This window comes from Polypterus senegalus, chromosome 5, assembly GCF_016835505.1.
Source record: "Polypterus senegalus isolate Bchr_013 chromosome 5, ASM1683550v1, whole genome shotgun sequence".
Lineage (NCBI taxonomy): Eukaryota > Metazoa > Chordata > Cladistia > Polypteriformes > Polypteridae > Polypterus > Polypterus senegalus.
The window spans coordinates 150,592,758-150,615,543 of NC_053158.1; the positions used below are offsets into that span (position 1 = coordinate 150,592,758).

The 22,786-nt window shown below is 37.8% G+C and overlaps 1 protein-coding gene across 1 annotated transcript in view; it reads left to right on the forward strand.

Moving 5' to 3' along the window:
• The window catches only part of LOC120529580 (E3 ubiquitin-protein ligase HECW1-like), a 471,213-nt gene that overhangs the window by 270,778 nt on the left and 177,649 nt on the right, over positions 1 to 22,786 (forward strand). Inside the window, exon 7 of the mRNA XM_039753493.1 lies at positions 300 to 469. Coding sequence (XP_039609427.1) covers positions 300 to 469 — 170 coding nt within the window. The remainder of the gene's footprint in view (positions 1 to 299; positions 470 to 22,786) is intronic.

Genomic DNA, 22,786 nt, shown 5'->3' on the forward strand with positions numbered 1-22,786 from the left:
ATATACTGAAAAAGCAGGTTAAAATAAACATTCTTGCAAATCTTTGGCTAACAAAATTAAGTGTACTAAATTTTATATTATAATGTTGAATTAAAACTGCTTTTGTTTAATGTTTTACAGTGTCCAGCTTGTCCACATTATGTTAGGTTATAATAACTTAAAACTGATATACTGTACTTTAATATTTTACATTTTCCAGCTTATCCACATTATGTTACTTTAATTATGCTTTTTTGCAATATTACCAATGTGAATAATGCAGTTTTAACAGTGCCAGATATCTGTCTTTTAATCTCTAGATTTCCAGGCAGTTGGCTTGAAGAAAGGGATGTTTTTCAACCCTGACCCATATCTAAAGATTTCTATCCAGCCAGGAAAGCATAGCATCTTCCCTTCTCTACCTCACCATGGGCAAGAAAAGAGGTCTGGAATCGTATGCAATACTATTAATCCTGTGTGGCAAAGACAGGTATGCACAGTATGACATCATGCTCATGCGTCCCTATAATTGTAAACAGCAACCAGTTTTCAGTTTAACAGCACAGATTATATGAAATACTGTAACTGTTCTGGTAAAGATCCAAGCAATCGAGAAATACTGTTCTGTGTCTGATTGACAGAAACAGCTTTTGATGCATTTAATGATTTTTTTCCCCCAGTATAGTCATATTCAAGGTAAATGTTTTAGCATGTGGCAAGTTTATATTTTTGATTCTTATTGTTGTTTTCTTTAATATAGTGCTGTAGTTTATAAAGTATTTGTACCATATCTGTACATCAATTCATGACATTTCACTGGCCATAAAAGTCTTCTAATAGATGGTTATATTTAGTATTGTCAATAATTTTCAGTGGATTTCTTGCTAAGTGTTAGATAAATGTAGCCAATGAGACAAGATCACTCAATTAATTAGCTGTTTTTTATTTCATTTTGATTGCTTACCTGTATCTGTCTTACATACGAATTACAAGAAATACTTCAGGGTTTATAATTGTCCCTTTCGGTGTGCTTTACTGAAGTGTTTCTTTGATAAGCTCTGCTCTTGAAATTTTCCAAGAACTGTGTACATTTCAGGTATTAGCTGTAATTGCGCTCTTAATTATTGACTAATTTATGTTTGGATATACAGTAAATGGTTCTGAATTTGTCCTGGTTCTATATTTTTTCTTTCAGCACTGCTTGCAATGATACAGACATGGCTTTTCTAGGAATTATTAGTAGACACTGTAATGTACTTGTGTCATTTCTAGTTTATTTGCTTGAAAACACAGACTTATAGTTTCCTTGTTGTGTATGTGTCGGTCTGCAAAACACTATGTTAACAATTCATTAACCAATTTTGATCATTTTTTTTACATTGGATAAAATTAAAACAAAAACAAAGAAAACTGCCAATATTTTCATTAAAACTTAAAAATGTATTGCACATTTGTAAGAACTATCATATCCATGTTCCACGCACTGATTAAAGCTCAGAAATTCAGTTTTACCGTGCAATCAGTGAAACAAAGTAGCACTCTTAAAAGACAGCTTTCTGCAGAGTGAATCTTCATACTGGATATAGGATGTTCCATACAGTCACTACTTTTAAGTCAAATACATGCTTAAAAATGTGAAATGAAAGTTCTGATATTTAATGAAAAAGAAATGAAACATGCAGTAAAATCACGTAAAGTTTCAGAAGCAGTGCTTAACAAACATGAAGAAACATGCAAGCTAGTGATTGTGGAGAATGCCTGAAACAATCTGGCTGACTTTATAAATTTTACCTTGACTTGAATAGGTACCATTTAAACAGAAAAAAAATCAAGAGAATAAAAATGTAAAATTCTCCTATTGCACAAAAAACCTACTTGCGACATTTTGATTCAACATGTCTAAAAGTGGTCAAAACTGTCAGCTTGATATTTTTATATCAAGTTTCATATGTTGAAATGAGGTAGATATATGTACTTGACAGAAATAAATATATGTAGCTACTTCACAGCTATATGGTGCAGTGACCTAGCAGTAAGGGGACCAGGGTTTGTGTCCCGAATCCTCCTTGCTTGGTGTTTGCATGGTTATCTTCATGTTGCTCTGGTTTCCTCCCACTATGCAAAGACATGCAGGTTAGGTGAACTGGCGATGCTAAATTGGCCCTAGTGTGTGTTTGATGTGTGAGTGTGTGTATGTGTAGTCACCATGCGATGGACTGGCACCCTGTCCAGGGTTTGTTCCTGCCTTTCCCCTAATGTAGCACCCTCTGTGATTGGTCTGGATTAAGCAAGTCAGAAAATGTTGCGGTTTTACAGCTTCAATGTGATAAAAGGTGCTAAGGTGCTGTTTTGTTTGACTTCATTGAGTTGATACTTCTGCTGCAGAAATGTAGTCATTGAATGTAGCAAACCAGGTTCTACGTTGCCTCTGGAACTAGACTTCTAAATCAGATGAACTCTCTCTTTACCTCTGTCCTGTCTGAGACTTCTTTTATGGAAGAGACCATGGGCTGTTCTGGAGCTACTCACAAGCCCCCATGTGAGTGCAGGATATGTAGCGTTTTTTCAGGTGCATGTGAAGATCATTTCTCTTCAAGTTCTAGAAAGCATTTCATATGCACCTGACAAATATTCAGAGTACTGTACTCAATTTTATAAAAGCTACTCAAGAATATACCATGCTCTGACCCAGTACTCATTTTGTGGGAAATTAGTGGTTATGTAGGGAGTGACTGTGGCACATAAAGTAGCCTTTGCCTGTTCCTGAATTGTAGCCATGTATTTTTATTGAATTTCTGTTCTAATTATGGACTACTCATAACAAACATGTCTGAAAACAAGAGACACAGAAACATAATATGTGAGACCTAAAGTGAGTGTTCACTGTCAATTTGTAAGATGTGTAAGGTACAATACTTGCTAATATACTGTATATACAATGCCTATAAGTGTTCATGTCATTGGAAGTTGTCATGTTTTATTAGTAATGATAATAATAATAATGAAATGTATTTATATTGTTATATAACATTGAATAGCAGTGGATTTAATCTGGCGTTTTTGGAATTGATATGTAGAAAAAGATACTGTAGCGCTGGCGCTGATTGCTGCAATGGCTGGATTTTCTGCTGTTTGCATGGCTCTTTGAGGTGGCTCACTGTTTTTAGAAAGACTGCTTGCCTTTTGCCACACTACCTGGAAAAGCACCTGCAACTGTGCAGTACTGCTGTTTTTATAGGCGCCTCTGCTATTGATTATGTAATGCCAGCCCAACCCTGGCTGATGTAACTTGTCCAGTGCTGTTGCATAGCCCTTCCTTTAAAATCGCTGTCCCAAGCAGCCACTTCCAACGCTTTGCAACAGTGTACAAACGTGTCGAAATATCAGGATTGTCTTCTCTCCCACTTTGGTCGTGCAGCGCACATCAGCAGGGTTTAGGAGTGCTGTGTGGCCAGGTGGTGCAGCAGAGATGTTGAATGCTACACTGGTAGATGACACAACCAAGATGTCAAGTGGAGGAGCTTGAAGGTAAATCTAAATGAGCCCTGATTAAGAAAGGAGAGAAAGTGAAAGTAGATAGAATTTTGTCAAAAGATTGGTGGTTAATTTTATGGTTGCAACTCAGTGATGCTGTGAAGAAGAGAGAATTCAAATAAAAGAAAGTATTTCATTACTAAGTGAGGTCAATGGTCTATTAAAAGTAGCAGCTGCTGCCTATGGCATTTGCTGAAGTGAAAAATCTGATGTAGGAAGAAGTAAGAGAAAACACAGAGAATGATTTCTAGTGGCATTTTTGAGGCTCAAGTGAATCATTCAATGACTTGGAAAAGGTCTGTAGGAAGTAGCCCAAGGCTGTTCTCTGTAACCATAAGAAATCATTAAGTACAAATGGGAATACTGTCAGCAAGTGGAAGTAACAATGTGAGGAACTGTTGAACCTGGAGGACACACCTTACTAAGACAAACAGCATCATAAGACCACTTTTCAGCGGAAGTCATTGTACCAAGGCTGTAGGTGTAGATGACATCTAGCAAGTGCATGCTAAAACATTGAATACTGTTGGAGGTTCTATGAATATTGGAAAGGACTGGGTGTACTGTACATCTGACAAACTTGTGTGGTATTCACATTTCTTTAACAATGATATACTACAAATATATTTGAATTAGAATTGTTAATAAGCTACCCTGGAAAGGTCTATAACAGTAAATTAGAGAGTAGATAGGATAGTTTAGGATGATCAGGAGCAAAATGGAGTCTTTCCTTACTGTATTGTTGTTATATACCACACCAATTCTTTGTCTATTACAAGGCCGTGGCCAGCTTTCTAGTATTGTCTTTCACTATACTCTGTGCTCTTAACTATATTACTACCACAGCTAATTCTTACTACACAGGCTATGTTTTGTGGATTTGGAAAATCCTTATGACTAGATCACCAGGCATATCTTACATCAGGTTTTGACAGAATATTTATTGCACTCTGTTTCCACTGCTAAATGCATTTCTATTTGGTTTTGTGGAGGGATGCTCTGAGATGTTGATGTTAAAATTAATTGATTTCAATGTACGGGGAACATAAGACTTCTTTCTCTTGACTGTGATTTCTATTGAAAGAATTTTAAGACACAGTTAACAATTGAAAACGTTGTGGTACTTTTACTGATGTTTGAGTATGATGTCTTTACCATACCTACAGTATTACCTAACTTTAATCACTGCACAGATGAATAAGACATTTTTAAGGTGAGAATAAGCATTCTTATATGAGATCATTGTTTTCCTCTCAGATAAGAGTGAGACTTCAGGGATTATATGTTTTGGACAGTCATTCAGGAGTGAGGGTTCTGGGATAACAAAGTTGACTAACAAAGTTTTTTTTCCTGTTAGTGGTGACAAAGTGTGAGCTAAATCCGTGCAAAATTCCATTAGTCTAATAGTCAGTCTACATCTTAACCCCAACTATGCTCACAAGCTTTGAGCAAACACTAAAATTGTAAGCCTATAGTTAGTAGTTGCTAAATAAGGCTCTAGTGTCAGCGTTAATGGACTAACTATTTGTGACATAGTAAGAAACTCAATAATCCAGAGAGATCTCACAGTAAAGCAAGTGCTGCTTATTATTGAAATGATTTAACTGTGATGGTTTGAACATCTGGGATAATCCCCTGTGTAACAGGTGGTAGTGGAAGAAAATGAAATTTGCCATGTCATGATCACTTTATTACCACTGCCGCTCTCAGCAGGAAACTGGCACAGAATATTAGATTAGATGTAGTGAGTTTATACAGCAAATGCAGTATATATTTTTGCTGATTACTTTTAGAATTACTAATTTCTTTCTTAACATGTTCTTCTGTTTTTTCTTCAGTATTTGCTTAGTCTTGTTATGTCCATGAAAGGAGCATGAGAGAAGATATCATTATGAAAGATATGGTGTGTTAGACTTTATTAATTTGTTTTTTATACACATGTGACTTATTTCATAACACGTTTAAAATAAGGAAAATAAATATTTTTAGTCCCTAGTTTTTCCAGGAAATGTCCTTTTTTCTTTAAAGACTGTGGAACTGTCTTGTTGCTTCAGATGTTTGTTTAATTCTTGGCATGCTGGAATGGTAAAACTGAGTCTAGTTTGACAGATGGATAAGAGTCTTGACAATTAAAAGACTTTGGCATAGGAGCCTCTAAAGTGTCACAAAAATATTGCTTTGCCTTTTGGAGCTTATAGTCCCTTCTGTGATTATGGTGTTACCATTGTCATCCCATCTGCTTCCTTGAAGTGACATCAGTGGGCATTCTTATATCTGTGAAACTCTAGGCTTGACAGCTGGAGGAATGCAGGATTGCAGCAGCTGTTCATGTATTAAGGGAATGAGTATTTATGGACACCTCTGTTTGCTCCAGGGTGATCTCTTTTGACGCTGTGTTGAATACTGTTATATTATGGCTCCCAGAAAAAGAGGATCATTTGTGGCAGGGCTCCTAGAAATAGAAATAGAAATGTCTGTTGGTATTGGCATTAGGATTTATTCTTTGCAAGTAAAATTCAAGGTTAGACAGATGAAGAGGGCAGTAAAGAGACACAGTTGTACAGCCCCTGGAGCCAGAATTCACTTTCTACCTTGATCACTGTCTGTGTGGAGTTTACACATTCCATCTATGATCATGAGTTTTTTTCTGTCAGTCCAGTTTCTTCCCACATCTATATGGTGTAGATAATTTAAATGATGACTTTGAATTAGACCATTGTAGTTGAATGTGCCGTACTCAGCTACCCCTACGAAGCAACTCTGAAATGGTAAACGTAGTGATGGATTGATGATAAAAGGTATGGTCATTACTGGCTACTCGATTACATAATATTACAACTACCAGCATATATTAAAATACAAAATATCTATTAATATATTCTGATTTAAATACAGTAATCTAACATTTTGTATAAAGATGAAAGTCTGTTCATGGAAGCATTTGATATGTAATGAAGTTACAGTACATGAAATAACATTTCTAAGAGAATAATTCATTCTTTAATAAATTAAAGATATTGACTATTTTTTTCATTTGCTAAGTAACTCTATTAACATTTCCATGCATCCATCTATCCATTTTGTTAAGATGCACGGTGACACTAAACAAACCCAGACTGAGTGTGTGTTTGTGTGTGTGTGTGTGTGTGTGTGTGTGTGTACATGTATGGCATCCTGTACTGGACTGGCTACTGCTTTGCACACAGTTCAGCCAAGATATACTCCAGCTATCATCTGAAATTAGCAGTGTCTTAAAGTTGTACTAGCCAGTAGTTTTACAATACCACCTATATAAATATCTGCTCTATAGGGAGCCACAGTAGAGCACTAGGGTGGCTTAACAGAACCTGTATAGGCTGGAAGATTAAATGAATTAATTAAAGGCTAAACAACATTGTTCACAAGACTATGAGACAGTAATGTCTGTATGTCTATCTGTATATATATATATATAGATATGTCTATGGTATATGTCTGTCTCTGTGTCACCAGGTATCTTCACTATCTCTTCTGTCCTAGTGTTGGCAGTTACTATATATTGCCTGTTATTTGGAGCTTAGTAATTTTCTCCCTGCCAAGTGTGTATAATTTTGTGTTTTGGTGTGTAGAGTGCAAGAAGCCTTTAATTACATAATTAATGGAAGCAAGCATAGTCATTTAGAGGACAGCATTAGTACAGAGAAAGGGTCACAATTAAGCAGAATTGAATATGCATCAGCAGGTAGTAATTGCTGACTGAATAAGATGTTTTTCTTTCAAATGGCAAAAGAACAAAAATTTTGGTTATATCAGGGATGTCATCATAGCAGTACATTTATTATTGCTGTCAAAAGGCAGTATCCAAAATATGCAAGTTCAAAAACTAGACATGTGCATTTGACGCTGCATGTTATCTACAGTATAATTAATAACATGAGTACCAAGGACATGCATATTTTCAGCTTGCTGCATTAATTAATACTATTTTTCAGAGAACTGGTTACATGGTTATGTAGAGCACACAATGTTTTTATAAATACAATGAGTATCTGTTTGTGCATAGACCTCACAGTTTTCTTGTTTGAATTATAGTTTTAATGTTTAATCCAAATCTAAAATTATTTACACAAGCCTCTGTTTTCTTGAAGGATATAAAGCTTTTCAGGGTTAAAGAAAGCTCTTAGTTAGGAGGCACAGTTGGATACACCATGTCTCAGCATGAAAAAGATGCCCAGAGATATTCTTGCAGTGCTGCCAGTCTACACTCCTAAGACCAGTGGATGTCTGCCTAGATTTTTATTTAGGATTGATTCCTGAAAGATTGGATAGTTTGAAGAACCTGTCATGTTGTAATGATATTAATGGTCATTTTTTTAAAAGGTTTGCTTTTTACTGCCCCTGCATATTGTGTTTCCTTGCCTTTATTCTTTTTCTTAAATAAGTTGGCGGGTTCTTGCCTCCTCTCATTGCTGCTTGGATAGTCACTGCCTCCTCATGAACCTGAGCAGTCAAGTGAAAGTGTAAGAGTAGTTTGGTAATTTTTTTGTATAATAGTATTATTCGGGGTTTATAGCAGGTAACACTGATTATTCACACCTCCTGAAGATTAGGCTCAGTTTCCATTGTGGTCACTGTCTTAGAGGAGTTTGTGAGTTCAACATGTGTCTGTTTGGATTTTCTCTGTGTACTTTGATTTCCTTGAAACACTCTAAACTGTTATGTGCCTTTATTGCCAGACCATCCTTACACAGTATTGCAACATACATTATAAAATAACATTCCCCAGGACCGCAATACATAAACACTAGACAAGTACAAGACAAGTAAAGAGCTATACTATAAAATACAATACAATACTATACTATACTATAATTAAATAATAGGTACATGAATAGATAGTAATAGATTGAAATAGATAGAAATACATAATAATCTAATATATAAAGCAGAGTCAATGTGTGTATGTATGTTTGTTTGTCTGCTATACAAATCTGCACCGGGCGTCCGATTGGCACCAAACTGGGGATAGGGCTCCTTTGTGACCAGGAGAAAGTCATGGGGTATGTGTGGTTGGGAAAAATGTTCGTGGTGAAGGGCAGGGCACCTTTTCACCTTCGGCACACGTTCCCGTACTTATCATCAACAAGATGGCCACACGTTGCAACAAACGTTTACGGAGGCTCAATCTAGCGGCACGTTTGGTCCCTGTGTGTCGCTCTTTTACCCATGTTTCTTTAAATTGCCAAGAGATGGCAGAAGTGTTCAAGTATGAGAAGGCCGACTGCTTTGATCAGGTGAAGTGGGACTGCCATATAGATATAAAACGTGAACGACCAAGTGCGCATGACTGGCTCACACACCCACGTTTCCACGAGTCACACTCCCACATGCACTGATAGCGCTATATTTTATTCGCCAGCATCCGTTATATGGCAGCACGTTTGAACAGAGACTCGCCTTAAAAGACTGCATCTTTCCCGCGCCATTTTCCCCACACGCAGCACCAGTTGTATGTCACTTCTCTCTGTAGTTACCATCGCCAATGTCCATTAGATACCAGCACACTTCAACACAAACACTCCTTAGAAACAGACCACCCCTCCCCAACATTTTTCCCAGTACAGTTTCAGTGCTACTCTTTCTCACTGGATTTCCGTATTTATGGTACTATTTGCTCGCTTTCCGACTTACAGTACAATTTCAGTGTTGCTCTTTCTTACTAACTGGTACTATTTGTTCGCTTTCCAACGTATTGTAAATAATTGTAATTGTAAATTCCGTATGTAATACCATGTAACACATTAGAATTGTCCTGCTTTTCGCGAATATACCCATACCACCGAAAAAAAGACGTACAATTCGATGGTCCACTTCAGATGCCAGAAAAAATGTCTATTTCAAGGGCGTCTCAAACACCACAGCAGACACAATCCAAAGTGGAGGAACTTACAATAAAATGTAAATCAGAAAAGTGTTTGTTCTATTTCTATGTTCTGTTTCTTTCATTTGGGAAATTCACCAATTATAGATTCCCGGGCAATGCCGGGTACTCCTGCTAGTAATAAATAATAATAGTAATAATAGGTGGCATGGTGGCGCAGTGGTAGCACTGCTCCCTCACAGTAAGGAGACCTGGGTTCATTTCTTGGGTCCTCCCTGCGTGGAATTTGCATGGTCTCCCCGTGTCTGCGTGGATTTCCTCTGGGTGCTCCAGTTTCCTCCCACAGTCCAAAGACATGTAGGTTAGGTGAATAGGTGATCCTAAATTGTCTCTAGTGTGTACTTGGGGTGTGTGTATATACTGCAGTGGGCTGGCGCCCTGCCCAAGGTTTGTTCTTACTTTGTGCCCTGTGCTTGCAGGGATTGGCTCCAGCAGCCCCTCCCCCGACCCTGTGTTAGGATATAGCAGGTTGGAAAATGACTGATGACTAATGATAATAATAATAATAGTAGTAGTGACAAGTTAACAAATGTCCATCCATCCATTATCCAACCCGCTATATCCTAACAACAGGGTCACGGGGGTCTGCTGGAGCCAATAAGTTAACAAATGTTCTATATATAAACAAACTACTAGCAGCAGATCCAAGGGGCAGCATAGAGTTCAGAGTCTGGACAGCCAAGGCATAGAAGCTGTTGCAAAACCTGATAAAACTGGTTTGGGTGCTACAGAACCTTCTGTCAGATAGAAGTGGGACAAAAAGACCATAGAGATGTCTTTTGCAGATACAATGCTTGATAAACACATCTTTAATGGAGGATACAGAGGTCCCAATGATCTTTTCTGCTGTGTGCACTATCCATTGCAGGACCTTGTGGTCAGAGACAATTGCAGTTGTCAAATCAGACAGTGTTACATCTGGTCAGAATGCTCACGATTGTAGAATTGTGAAAATGGGGGAGGACAGGCTTACCATTCTCAGCCGCTGAAAAAATGGAGACACTGCTGCTACTTCTTGGATATGGAGGTGTTAAATGACCAAGTAAGACTGGCTTACCAAGGAATATGGTGCCCCTGACAAATTTCACCACAGAACCCTTGATGTGCTGTGGGGTGTTGACAGAACAGACATCCCTGATGGTGTTAAAGCTGAATGCAACCATACAGTCATGAGTCAGCAGAGTGAGCACAGCCTTTGGATCTCTAGTGCTCAGCGTGGTGGTACTTGAGATGGTGTTTCCTACACAAAATGTCTTGGGTCCTTCTGTCAGGAAGTCCACAATCTGCGTAGGGAAGTATTGCAGTCAAGTAGAATTAATTTTCCTATGAGCTTCTGAGGGTTGATGGTGTTGAATGCTGAACTGAAATCTATAGACTGCATTCTAGCATAAGTGTCTCTTTTGTCCAGAAGGGATAGGGCCAGATGAAGAAAAGATCATATGGCAACTTTAGTGGAATGGCGATAGGCAAACTGGTGAAGGTCATCTGATGTGCAAAGTCCTGCTTTCAGGTGGCCCAAGACTAACCTCTCAAAGCACTTCATGATGACTGGTGTAAGTGCTACATGGCGATAGTCATTGACATAAGAAACTGAAGACTTTTTCAGCATGGGTATGATAGCAGTGGCCTTGAAGCACTTGGGGATGACTGTCTGCCTCTGGGAAATGTTGAAGATGTCTGGTTTGCACATTCCCTGAGCACTCAGCCAGGTAGGTATGTTGTGTGGTATAGCAGCTTTGTGTAGGTTTCAACAAAGATAAAGTTATGTATGTTAAGTTAATTAGTGCTTGAAAATAAACAATGTCAAACTCATTTTTACTGAGGACTAAAAATAACCCTTTATATACCCAGAGCAGGCCGGTATATATCAACAAACACATATCACCACATTTTCCTTATAAACAATGCAGTAGATGCCTCTCAGCTCATTATAGTTGTACATTCTGTCTCACATTTTCCTTGAAACTGTCTTCTCTTTTTGTCAGTTTTACTTCTCTCTCCTCATTACAGTAGGATAGGAAAGCTACCAGCAGCCACAGGACTGAAATCAACACCAAGTGATAAAATTACATCAGAGCAAAGTGGATCGAGATCAGCAGTCTGGATATATGTAACAATCTGTAAATAAATTAAAGTGCATTCATTTACAACCTGCACTAAAATATACCCCAATCAGAAAGCACTTGACCAGATTTACAAAACATTGTAAACACACTCTGCGGTGGGCTGGGGCCCTGCCCGGGGTTTGTTTCCTGCCTTGCGCCCTGTGTTGGCTGGGATTGGCTCCAGCAGATCCCTGTGTACCTGTAGTTAGGATATAGCGGGTTTGGATAATGGTTGATTGGTTGTGAACACACTTGGATCACACAAATCACATTTGGAGTTGGTCAGAAGCAGAACATGAATGGAAATGCAAATGTGTTGTCTATTTATTTGCAACATTCAAGTCAGGTAAGGCACAGAAGGGAAGTCAGCCGTGATACCTGTGCAGTTTTAAAAAGTGAGCGGAGTGGCTTCAGAGTTGTATGGGAAGTCAAGATAGTACAGGCAGTCCCCGGGTTACATACAAGATAGGGACTGTAGGTTTATACTTAAGTTGAACTTGTATGAAAGTCAGAACAGGTACATTATTTTAATAAATGCTATTGTTGACCGACTGTAACCAAGTGCTCTGCCAATGAATGATAAAGTTTCATCTCCCTCTGACTCTTTTATTATTTCTACTTTATTTTCAATGGTGATGGTTTTTCTCTTCTTTACTGTATCACCAGCACTTGCTTCAGATTTGTGTTTCAGAGACATTCTTGAAGGGTGAAGACAAAAGGTTAAGATGAGCTCTTCTGCACAGCACTGTACACGTTATCGCAGCAGAAAGGCGCCAGTCGTCAACACATCTGATGTACTGACAAGAGACAACTTCCTGTTATGTGCATAACAGTACAAGCAGGCTTGCTATTGAGAATGAATGGGGGCAGCGAGGGGTGGTTCATCACCAGTATGATGCCTGAAGCATCCGCCCACCAAAAGCGACGAAAGGTGTGTAGTGAATCGCCCACCACCGCCCCCATTCAACAGGCAGCCATCCGAGGCACACTACAATGCTACCCCCCGCTGCCCCTTTCACCCCAAATGGCCTCCGTTCAGCCACAATTGGGTCACCACTTTCAGCATCACCAGCCGCCCACCGAGACTGAATGAGGCAGCCTTGTGTGGTGGGCGGGGAGTGAAATCGATTGCCTCTGGGAGCCGCCCAAGGGACACTACATTGCGCGAGCAGCGAATTTGCCCCCCACAATCGGGTCATCGCTTGCAGCATCACCAGCCACCCATCGATAATGAACGGGGCAGCCGTGTGTGGTGGGTGGGCAGTGAAATCGCTTGCTGCCGGGAGCCACCCAAGGGACACTACACTGCGCGAGCAGCGAAATTGCCTCCCCTCCAGCCACCATCAAGCCACCGCTTACAGTGTACCCTGGCCGAACATGACAGAGCGGCAGTTACTGAGGTGCACGCGTTGCAGCTGCGGCCCAGTTCGTATGTTGTAGGTCAGATGTCTGTAACCTGGGGACTACCTGTATTTCCTATCATGAAAAAATAGTTTTTCCCGTCATGAAATTGTCACATCTGTGACATCATGTTAAAACAATAAAGTTCTTTATAGCTTAGTGGCATGTCACTTTTTCTTGTTACGTCATTACAAGCTGCTAGTTTCCATTCTAACTAAAGGTCAGTTGCTGCGGTGCTCTGTGGTGCATAGATAAATGCGAGTGGACACTGAAGACACATTTTAATGCCAGGTGTAAAAGTTAATGACCTCTCTAATGACCTCTTAGGCACAGCCATCAGCTGTGTGTCTGTCTGCGGACAGAGTGTTGACCTTGTCGAGAGGTTTACTTACCTTGGCAGTGGCATTCATGTCTCTGGTGACTCTTCCTATGAAGTCAGTAGATGGATTAGGAGAGGATTGGGGGGGTCATGAGGTAATTGGAAAGGGGTGTGTGGTGCTCCGAATATCTCTACAAAGGACAATGGTCCAAGACATTAGAAACCTGGTGCTCCGTGTTTTCCTACTTGAGAGCGGTTGCTTATGGAGTTCTGAATCAGGCAAATTACCTACATTGTGAGGGAACATCAGTTACGGCACTATGGCCATGTAGCACAATTCCCTAAGGGTGAATAAAGGGTCAATAAATAATTGACCAAGTATAATAGTTTTGTCTCATTTGTTTAACTGGTTTCTCTTTATCTACTTTTAGGACTTGAGTGAAAATCTGATGATATTTTAGGTCATATTTATGCAGAAATATAGAAACTTCTAAAGGGTTCACAAACTTTCAAGCACAACTGTATCATTTAAATTTGCAAATAATAGGAAAGTGTTGGTTTTAGTATTATTTAGAAATGTTTTTATTTTAACAGTTGAGTATTCCTTTGGTTTAGATATCTGGAAAATCTTTTATTTTTTGTATTTGATCTCTGTATTCTGTTGCAAATGTAATTCTGGTATGTGTTTATTTAATCTTTGTCAGTAATGAAATAAACATCAAACAACAGGGTTTTCAATACTGGATGACTCAAAAACAAATAGATGAACAGGATGTGCTCCACTCAGCTATACAGCATCTATTGCTAATGTGTTGTTGGTCGTCTTTGAAGACAATGCTTTGGTTTTATCAAAAGGAGCTGTTTTTCAAACAGTGCTTTTCTGCCTTTTAACACTTGCATTTTCAAATGAAATGTTAAGTAAATGATCAGTCTAAGGATGATAGCTCATGAAAGGTCTTCATTTACAGTGTTTTCTGTTTTGTGATTGAGGAAAATTGTTAGTGTATATTGTACAATGTAAAGATGTCTTTAAATATCAGTACATCCCTTCCACTTCCTACTAGCTCACCTGGACTAATTTATGTCGACTTACAGAAATCCTTTTCAGGTCAAAGAATCTAGCTTTTTGTGACCTGATGTAATTAATAAGAGGGTTTTCTAAATTTGTAAGTTATCTATGCCTGTTTCCTTAATTGGATGATTCAGTGATAATTGCCTCTGTCTAATTACCTTTCAGTTTCATGTTACAGCTAGGCAGAAAGACTAAAAAACTCAAGAAGTTAATCTAGAATTAGTGGAGCACCTGCCTTTTCTTATGCATTTTCTGTATTTCACAGATGGCAGGCTGCAATGAAAGTCAGTAGGAGAGATTACATTAGCTGAACTAAGGAATCATTGGGCTCACTTTTTGTTTACAGTTTGGAATTTCTTTAATTTTGTATTGCTATTTTAATTCTTACAGATAATTAAGTTGTGTGTGTTTCTCACAACTCTGGTATTTGCAGATTTTACCCAACATCCAGAAAATATTAATCTTCTGTCATTTCATCCACTTAAACCTCCCTCATGTAAACAATATCTGGCATATGCACTGAATAGCTTTGTGCAGGTGCAAATGAGACTTTATGGCTGTCAGAATCTCTTGGGAAGCAGAAGGTGAAAGTCTATCCTCTTGTGGATACAATGGCAGGAACATTAATAGCACTGCTGAATGTTTGTGGCTTGGTTTAGCTCGGTCACAATTCTACATAAATGCCTCATATTTAGCGTTAGCGCAGACCAGGTGCAAACAGAACAAATAAAGCCAAGTGTTTTGTTATGTCAGCCGGTTTTACGATTTGGCTAAATAATGTGCCTAATGTGGATTCTATTAATATGCTTCAGTATGTAAATATTACCATGAATGTGTTTCTAATTCTGAATAATATGTTCTTTCCCCTAATGTTTGAACTTGATAAAGAGATAAATTTGTAATGGGCTTGTTGGAACTTTACTAGGTCTTGAATTATTTTTTAGATTATAAATTCTATAAATTATAATTTCTTATTATTCTTATTATTATTCTTCACTTTATTAAGATAGATAACTTTATGTGTATATTTATTTACTGTATGTTTTAAGTTGCTATTATTTCAAACCAGAAGTAATCATTATTTGCCAATTAGTTGATTACAGGTGTGTCTGGTATTAAAGTGCTGTTTTTTTTACATATATGAGGAGATTATTAGAATTCATTGTGATAGAACGGGAGTGCCAGTGAGCCCCAAATCCCAACACAAACATACAAAACAGTAAATGGGTGTTTATTTTACGAATACCTCCAAAAAACACAAAGCACAAGTTACCTCTCCACAGTTACCTCTGCACTCTTCACCGTACTGCCCTCCTCCAGTCGACTGTTGCCTTCCTTCCTCCAAACTCCGTTTACCTGGACAAGGGAGTGTGGTCCCTTTAATTGTGGACCCGGGAGTACTTCCAATGCCAAGGCTGTTGCCCATTGGAAGTAACTCCGGGTCACATGGAAGTCCCACATAACAGGAAGTACCTGTCCCTGCAGCACCCACGAACCCCAGCAGGGCTGCTCTGCCGGAATATATTTCCCAGTATGCCCTACTGGTTTCTTTCTGACTGGGTACCAATGTCCATCTAGCATCCTGGGGGATAAACAGTCCCCAGCAACAGTTCTTCCCTGTCATTCCTTATTTATCCTTGCCAGGAAAGGTAACTGTTTGTGACGCTTGTCTGCCCACCTTGGCGTCCTGTACGGGTAAGGAAACTCTTTCTTTGGCGAAGATGTCCATCCATCCACTTGGTGAGTCTCACTCGGGTAAGGCCCTTTACCCTCTTTATTGGTCGGGATGCCTTTCTGTCAACTTGTGGCCTTCCACTTAGGTAAAGAATATTCCCCTCTTCTGGTAGGGATGCCCATCCATCCCATGTAGCACTTTCAATGTATTAGGAAAAGCTAAAACTAGTGTAATAGAATAAAGAGTGCCCAAGCGTGGAATTGGAGGAAGAATTGCATATGCTATTTCTATTCTATTTATTTATCATCTGTTGTGTAATACATACAGCTAAAACTATTTCTTATTTTTCTAATAGAATCACACAATTAAATTGTAAACATTGACTCAGTAAACACTTCCAACTTACATTTTAATCTCTTGTGCTTACCTGAGCTTACCCCTTAATAATGATGGTTGGATGGTATTGAAGGCACTGGAGAAATAAAAAAAAATATATACTCACTGTGTTGCCAGCTTTGTCCAGATTAGAATAATCCTTGTGGAGCAGATTCATTACTGTATCTTCCACTTCAGTCTTTATCCAGTAGGCAAACTACAGTGGATCCACGTGGTCTTTCACTAGAGGACTCTTAATAGTCCAGGACCAGCCTCTTGAAGGTCTTCATGATGTGGTCTGTAGTTATAAAGTGGAGAGGTGCCTGCCTTCTTTAGAAGTGGAACAACACAGGATGTTTTTACACAGCAGTGTCATTTTCTAGAGCCTTAGTGACGGACTGAGCAGGCAGCAGAGGCTGTCACAAAGCTGGTCAGCACAGGCTTTTAAGTACTTCGAGGACTGATTACATTTGGTTCTATGGCTTGTCCTGCATGTAGCCTCCTTAGTTGTCTCTTCACGAGGTCATTAGTTATGGACAGTCCATACTGATGGTCAGAGTTGGACTCATTACTGGCCATACCAGCTGACGGGGTAGGAGATGTTGTGCAATAGAAATGTTGTGGAGGGAATGTTCACTGGACAAAGGTGGTGGTGGAAGGAAGGACTATTTATTAAAGAATTGGTTCAGGACATTAGGATTGTCCACATTCCCTTACAGAACCTGTATATATACTTTATACTTATTACTGTACTTCTATCCACATTATTAATAACAATGCTGTTTATTTTAGAATTTCTTCTGGTAGAATCAATTAAAACAATTTAATTTTCTAGTATGTGGTGTTCAACTCCAGATTCCTGCATGTCACAGCTATAAAATGAATAAAAAACCAGATGACAATGTCTCTTTTAAAATGTATTGACAGAAAACATTTAAAACAAGTTGGTACATGAACCCAATTAATTTATTGTAGTATTCTATTGGGTAAATCATGACAGATGTCTAATACTGCAAAGCTACTCTCGCTGTCTCATATTAACTAATGTCATTAAGTGTCATTAGGTGGTTTTACTATTTTGATAAGCATTTAGCTGTAATCTTTTTCAGTGTACTATATCAAATGTCTAGTTTATTACATAAAATGTGTACATTCTCAAGAATCAGTTTGAATACAGAGAGGAAATGCCTGATTGTGAAAAATCAAACACAGGCTACCTGACATGTTTCAGCTGCCAAGCAGTATAAAAGACAAAGTTGTGATACCTGTATATTACTCAGGGTCCAGAAGGGTTAGGGTTAGGGTACTTAAAAGATAATACATTTGCTTTATCTGAGATTAATATACTTTTTTTTAAAGCAAATTGGTGTAAAATGACAAATTATATTTTAACTTAATACATAAAAATGTATTAGGGAATTATTACTTTTTAAAAATGTTGTTGATTTTATTAAAATTAAATAATATTCCATGCAAATAACTCAAGATTTACAAAAAAAAAAAAGGTTTGAAACAAATCAACCCCAATCCTGAGAAAGAGACCTAGGCCAACAGAGTAAAACTTTAAGCAAGTAAAAATAAATAGATACATTAATAAATGAATAAAGATAAATGGAGTAAAAGATGGGAGAAAACCTGCTTCCTCAATTTAAATGCTTATTCTAAAATGTTATCAATTAGATCCTGCCAGATTTTAAAAAAGTGTTGCACAGATCCTCTAAGTGATAGTTTAATTTTTTCCAATTTCAAATAATATAAAACATCAGTTACCCACTGACTTAAAAGAGGAGAGTTAGGATTCTTCCAGTTGAGCAAGATAAGTCAACTTGCCCATAGTGTAGTAAAGGCAATCACAATTTGTTTGTCCTTCTCCACTTTAAGCCCATCTGGAAGAACACTAAACACAGCTGTTAATGGGTTAGGAAGGATTGTGACACCAAGGCTGTCTGAAAGGTATTTAAAGATTTTGGTCCAGAATGATGTTAATTTGGTGCACGGTAAAAACATGTGGCCCAGTGAGGCGAGAACTTGATTGCAGCGTTCGCAGGTTTGATCTTGTCCTGGAAACATTTTGGACAATTTTAAACGAGAGAGATGCACTCGATATATAATTTTGAGTTGAATAATTCTATGCTTTGCGCATATGGAGCTCAAGTGAATTCTGTGCATTGCTACTTTCCACTTTTTTTCTGAAATGTTGAATGAAAGATCCTTTTCCCACTGATATTTGAAAGGGAGGGACTGTAAAATAGTTTTATATATTAAGGAAATGCTTTTTTTTCCAGCATCGAGGTAGGTGGGTGGTGAGGAAAATTGGGCACAATTTGTTTAACAAAGTTTCTAATTTGAAGGTAGTGAAAGAAATGTGTTGCTGGAAAGTTAAATTTAGAGTGTAATTGTTCGTAGGATGCAAAGATGTTGTCTATGTACAGATCTCTAAGTGATTTAATCCTGAATGTTTTCCAAACATTAAAAACTGTGTATGTTTGAGAGTGTGGAAAAAGGTGTTTCTCATGCAGAGGTGCCACCAATAAAAGATTCTCTATCTTAAAATACTACCTACATTGGTTCCATATTCTGAGTGAGTGAAGCACAATTGGGTTGTTAGTATATTGGCGATAACTTTTACTTATTGGGGTACAAAGCAAGGAATATAAAGAAGTACTGCAGGATTTTATTTCTGTTGTGGACCAAGCCTGTGTATGTTCATCTATTTGTGTCCATGTCATTGTTTTTATAGTTTGTATATTTGCTGCCCAGTAATAAAATTGAAAGTTAGGGGATTATTATGAAAAGTAGTGGAACATGCGGACCTTTGGTTCTAAAATAGAAGGGAAGTGAAAAAGTATGCACTGTGTACTAGGGGATTATCAATAGAGGCTCCCATTGATGCAGAATTTAAGGAGCTATTGATATGTCTTATGCATTGTATGAGGGCAGTCCAAAAAGAAAACATATTTCATTAATAGTGTGCCAACATAACATACTCATGATAGTGGTGGTGTGTAGCAGAGACCTTGACCTTCAAAATCCCTTCTTGCTCCCTGCCTGCACACCATGTCAATTACTCACTGAGTACATGCATTAGAGTGAGCTTGTCTTCTGTGCCTTTTGAGATTTTTTTCAGTTTGTGTCACACAATTTTGACTAAAAAACTGCAGATGCATTGTGTTTCTGCAAAATTTGTGCCACATGCCTTGACAGATGAACAAAAAATGTCAAGAGTTGTTAGATTGGCCAAATGCTGAAGAAAACTTTCTTAAAGATGTTATAATAGGTGATGAAATGTGGGTGTACAGCCGCTGAAGACTTTGTTTTTGTTACTAAAGTTAAAATCCTTCCTGAAAGGTCACCATTTCAAAGGACAGGAAATTTGCCATGGGACCTTTGTGACATTCCACAAAACGAGTTCAAGAACACATTCCAGAAATGCAAAAACCATTAGGAGCGGCGTATACATATAGAAAGGGAATACTTTGAAGGAGACAAGTCTGATTAAGTTGTAAGCATATTAATAAATGTTTTTTTTTAAGTTCTGTTTCTTTTTGTACTGACCTTGTAAATGGTTTCTTCTTTCAGTTCCTGTTGAAGTTATAATGTATCTTATTAGTTCTGGTGGTTAATATTGGTAGCTGAATATTGTCATTTTGGCAACACTTCTTTTGTTTTCACTTTGAAAAAATATGACTTCAAAATGAGCATATCACTGATTCAGCTTTCCTAAGTAGTGCTATTGAAACAAACATTCATATAGGGATGTAAAAGCAGCACTTGAATATGGCCTGAAGTTGTGAGTATTTGACTATCTCCTATACTTTTCTGCTTTTGTTGGTCTTGTATTATGGAGTGTGTCTTGTATTGTCGATGAGCCATGCATTAGCCAGCTGCTCGATGACTGTTATATTCAAGCTCACCTATCGCTTTGCTATGTGCCTGCCTTAGTGTCTTTTTATCTTATTGTTTCTTATTTTGCACCACTGAATCACTTCCTGTGTTTGGCTTGATATTCAGCAGATACTGCGCCAGGAGTTCTTTTTCACCCCATCATAGTGTGCAGCACTGTATTTTGTGATCATAACTTTAAATTTGCTGTCATTTTATCCTTGTGTCTTGTTTGTCTGACTGTTTGTCTTTTTTTAGCTTTGGCCTGGTTTTTCCCTTCCTATTCCTGCTTCAAGTTACCATCTCCTGGTTATCTTTATTACTCACAATAATCCTTTGACACCAGTGTGTCATAATACTAAGGAAAAGGTGCACACAGAAAATGGGCATTCTTCAAAAGGTACTACAGTTGAGCATTTAGACATGGGGGGAGTTCTCAAATTGAGTCAATATTAAACTAAAACTGAAAAGCAAAAATGAAATAAATAACAATTATATCATGTGTTGTCATGTTTGTATGCCAAAAATAGATGGAAATTTCATCAAACATTAACTCCACCTCTAATTAAAAAAAACACATGGTGATAGTTGGTTGCTTTTCTCCTGCTGTGTAGGTACCAGTGTATTCTCTAGGAAGACAGCAAGCTGTGCTTGTTTTCTGATTAGCACTAACTCAATAATTAAGCTACACAACATTGCAAGTTGCAAAAAACTAAATACAAATTGCTTTCAAGTTAGTGCTAGCCATTATTTGATTTTGACGTTCTAAATACATTAGTACTGTTAGTATTATCAGCTAAAGCATAAAGGCTTATTACATTTTAATGTGTGGATCAGAGCACAATAACTAGCTATCATTTACTTAAATTGCCATTTAGAGGTAGACATTATAGCCAGTTTAGTAGATTTTAAAAATTATTCAAGCAAATTGTTAATGAGCACCATAGTATCAAGAGAGTGGTCTACAAGCTTGTTCACAGGACTGTGCAACAACATACCTGTATTTTAGGATTATTACAGTTATTATCGAAAGAACACAAGTTGAGCAGAAAATATCCAACTACCATTACGTTTACTAAATAGTTACAGAAATTGATCAGGAAAGCTATATGCAAGAACACATACACAGTACTTCTCTATTCACCGATACATAGAAATTCAACATGCAAACAGTCTTTTTACATGAATGGCAGAATGTTTTGAGATGAAATGTAAACGTGGGATCAGGGTTAAGGTTTTATGTTAAAGACAGCAGTCCGAAATACTGAAAGCTGCAGTTTAGGATTTTAACCTGTGAAAAGATTTGTAAGGTGATCTGACTAAAATGCATAAAACAGTACTTAAAAGTGTTGTTTTATTATTGTATTTCATCACTCTTTTTGGCTACTCCAATTTTTTAGGAAGTATCTGATTTCAATTATTGAAAAGAGGTGCTGTGAGTTTTTTTAAAGAGTTCAAACTGTTAATATTGCTATTGTTTTAGTACATTAAAGGTAAATCAATGTAATTTAAGTACTTGATTGTTTTTTAAATGATTTTTTGACATTTCCTCAAGAAAGTTTTTGGATAATTAATTAAGTAATTATTTTTTTTAAAGTAACAATATTTTTTCTTGAATACTGGTTTGGGATACTCTACACACTTCAGTCTCAAGGCCTGATTAAGACTCCCAGAAGCCCCTAGGTGACTTTGCTCCCTAACATCCTTCCATCCATTATCCAACCTGCTATATCATAACTACAGGGTCACGGGGGTCCGTTGGAGCCAATCCCAGCCAACACAGGGCGCAAGGCAGGAGACAAGCCCGGGGCAGGGCACCAGCCCACTGCAGCATCATTTAATGCAGCATGGCATTTGTCACTCTTGATTTCGATGTGAGACTCAATCACTTCATTGAGCGATTCCCCCTTGGTCATTGTGACTCACAAATACTTGATTGTTTCATCGAGGTGGGCTTATATTGGCACACGCATACTCCATTATTTCATCAAAGTTAATGGATTGATGAAAATGTCCCTTGCAGTCACAGATCCCTGGGCATGCCCCCAGAATAAACTTTTTGTAAATCCGTCCCTGTTCAGTCTGCCCCAATACTCAGTCATCATGGGCATACGTATGATCAACCACCATAACATGCTTATTTTTGGGATGTGGGAAGAAAGAGAGCAATGTGCAGACTTCGCTTACTGAACAGACCAGAAATCAAACCCTTGATACTGTAACAGAGCAGTGAGACCAGGTAATGAAATACATAGATGGTTTATGTCTATTGTATATCATTATAGCCATCAGATCAGTTTATTTTTTTAAAGTTGTTTTTGAAATAATAAGTTGACTTAAACTGTTGTATGTTTTCTTCAGGATTTTTCATTTCTAGCTGTCATGGTTACATTAAACAAAAGTAAATAGATTTTTTTTAACATAACAATATCTACTCTCCTTTTCAGTCCTTTTTGTGTGATGTGGGATCCTTTGTTGAAGTATTATTAGCAATGCAGAGTGTTTATTTGGGGTGAACAAAGAA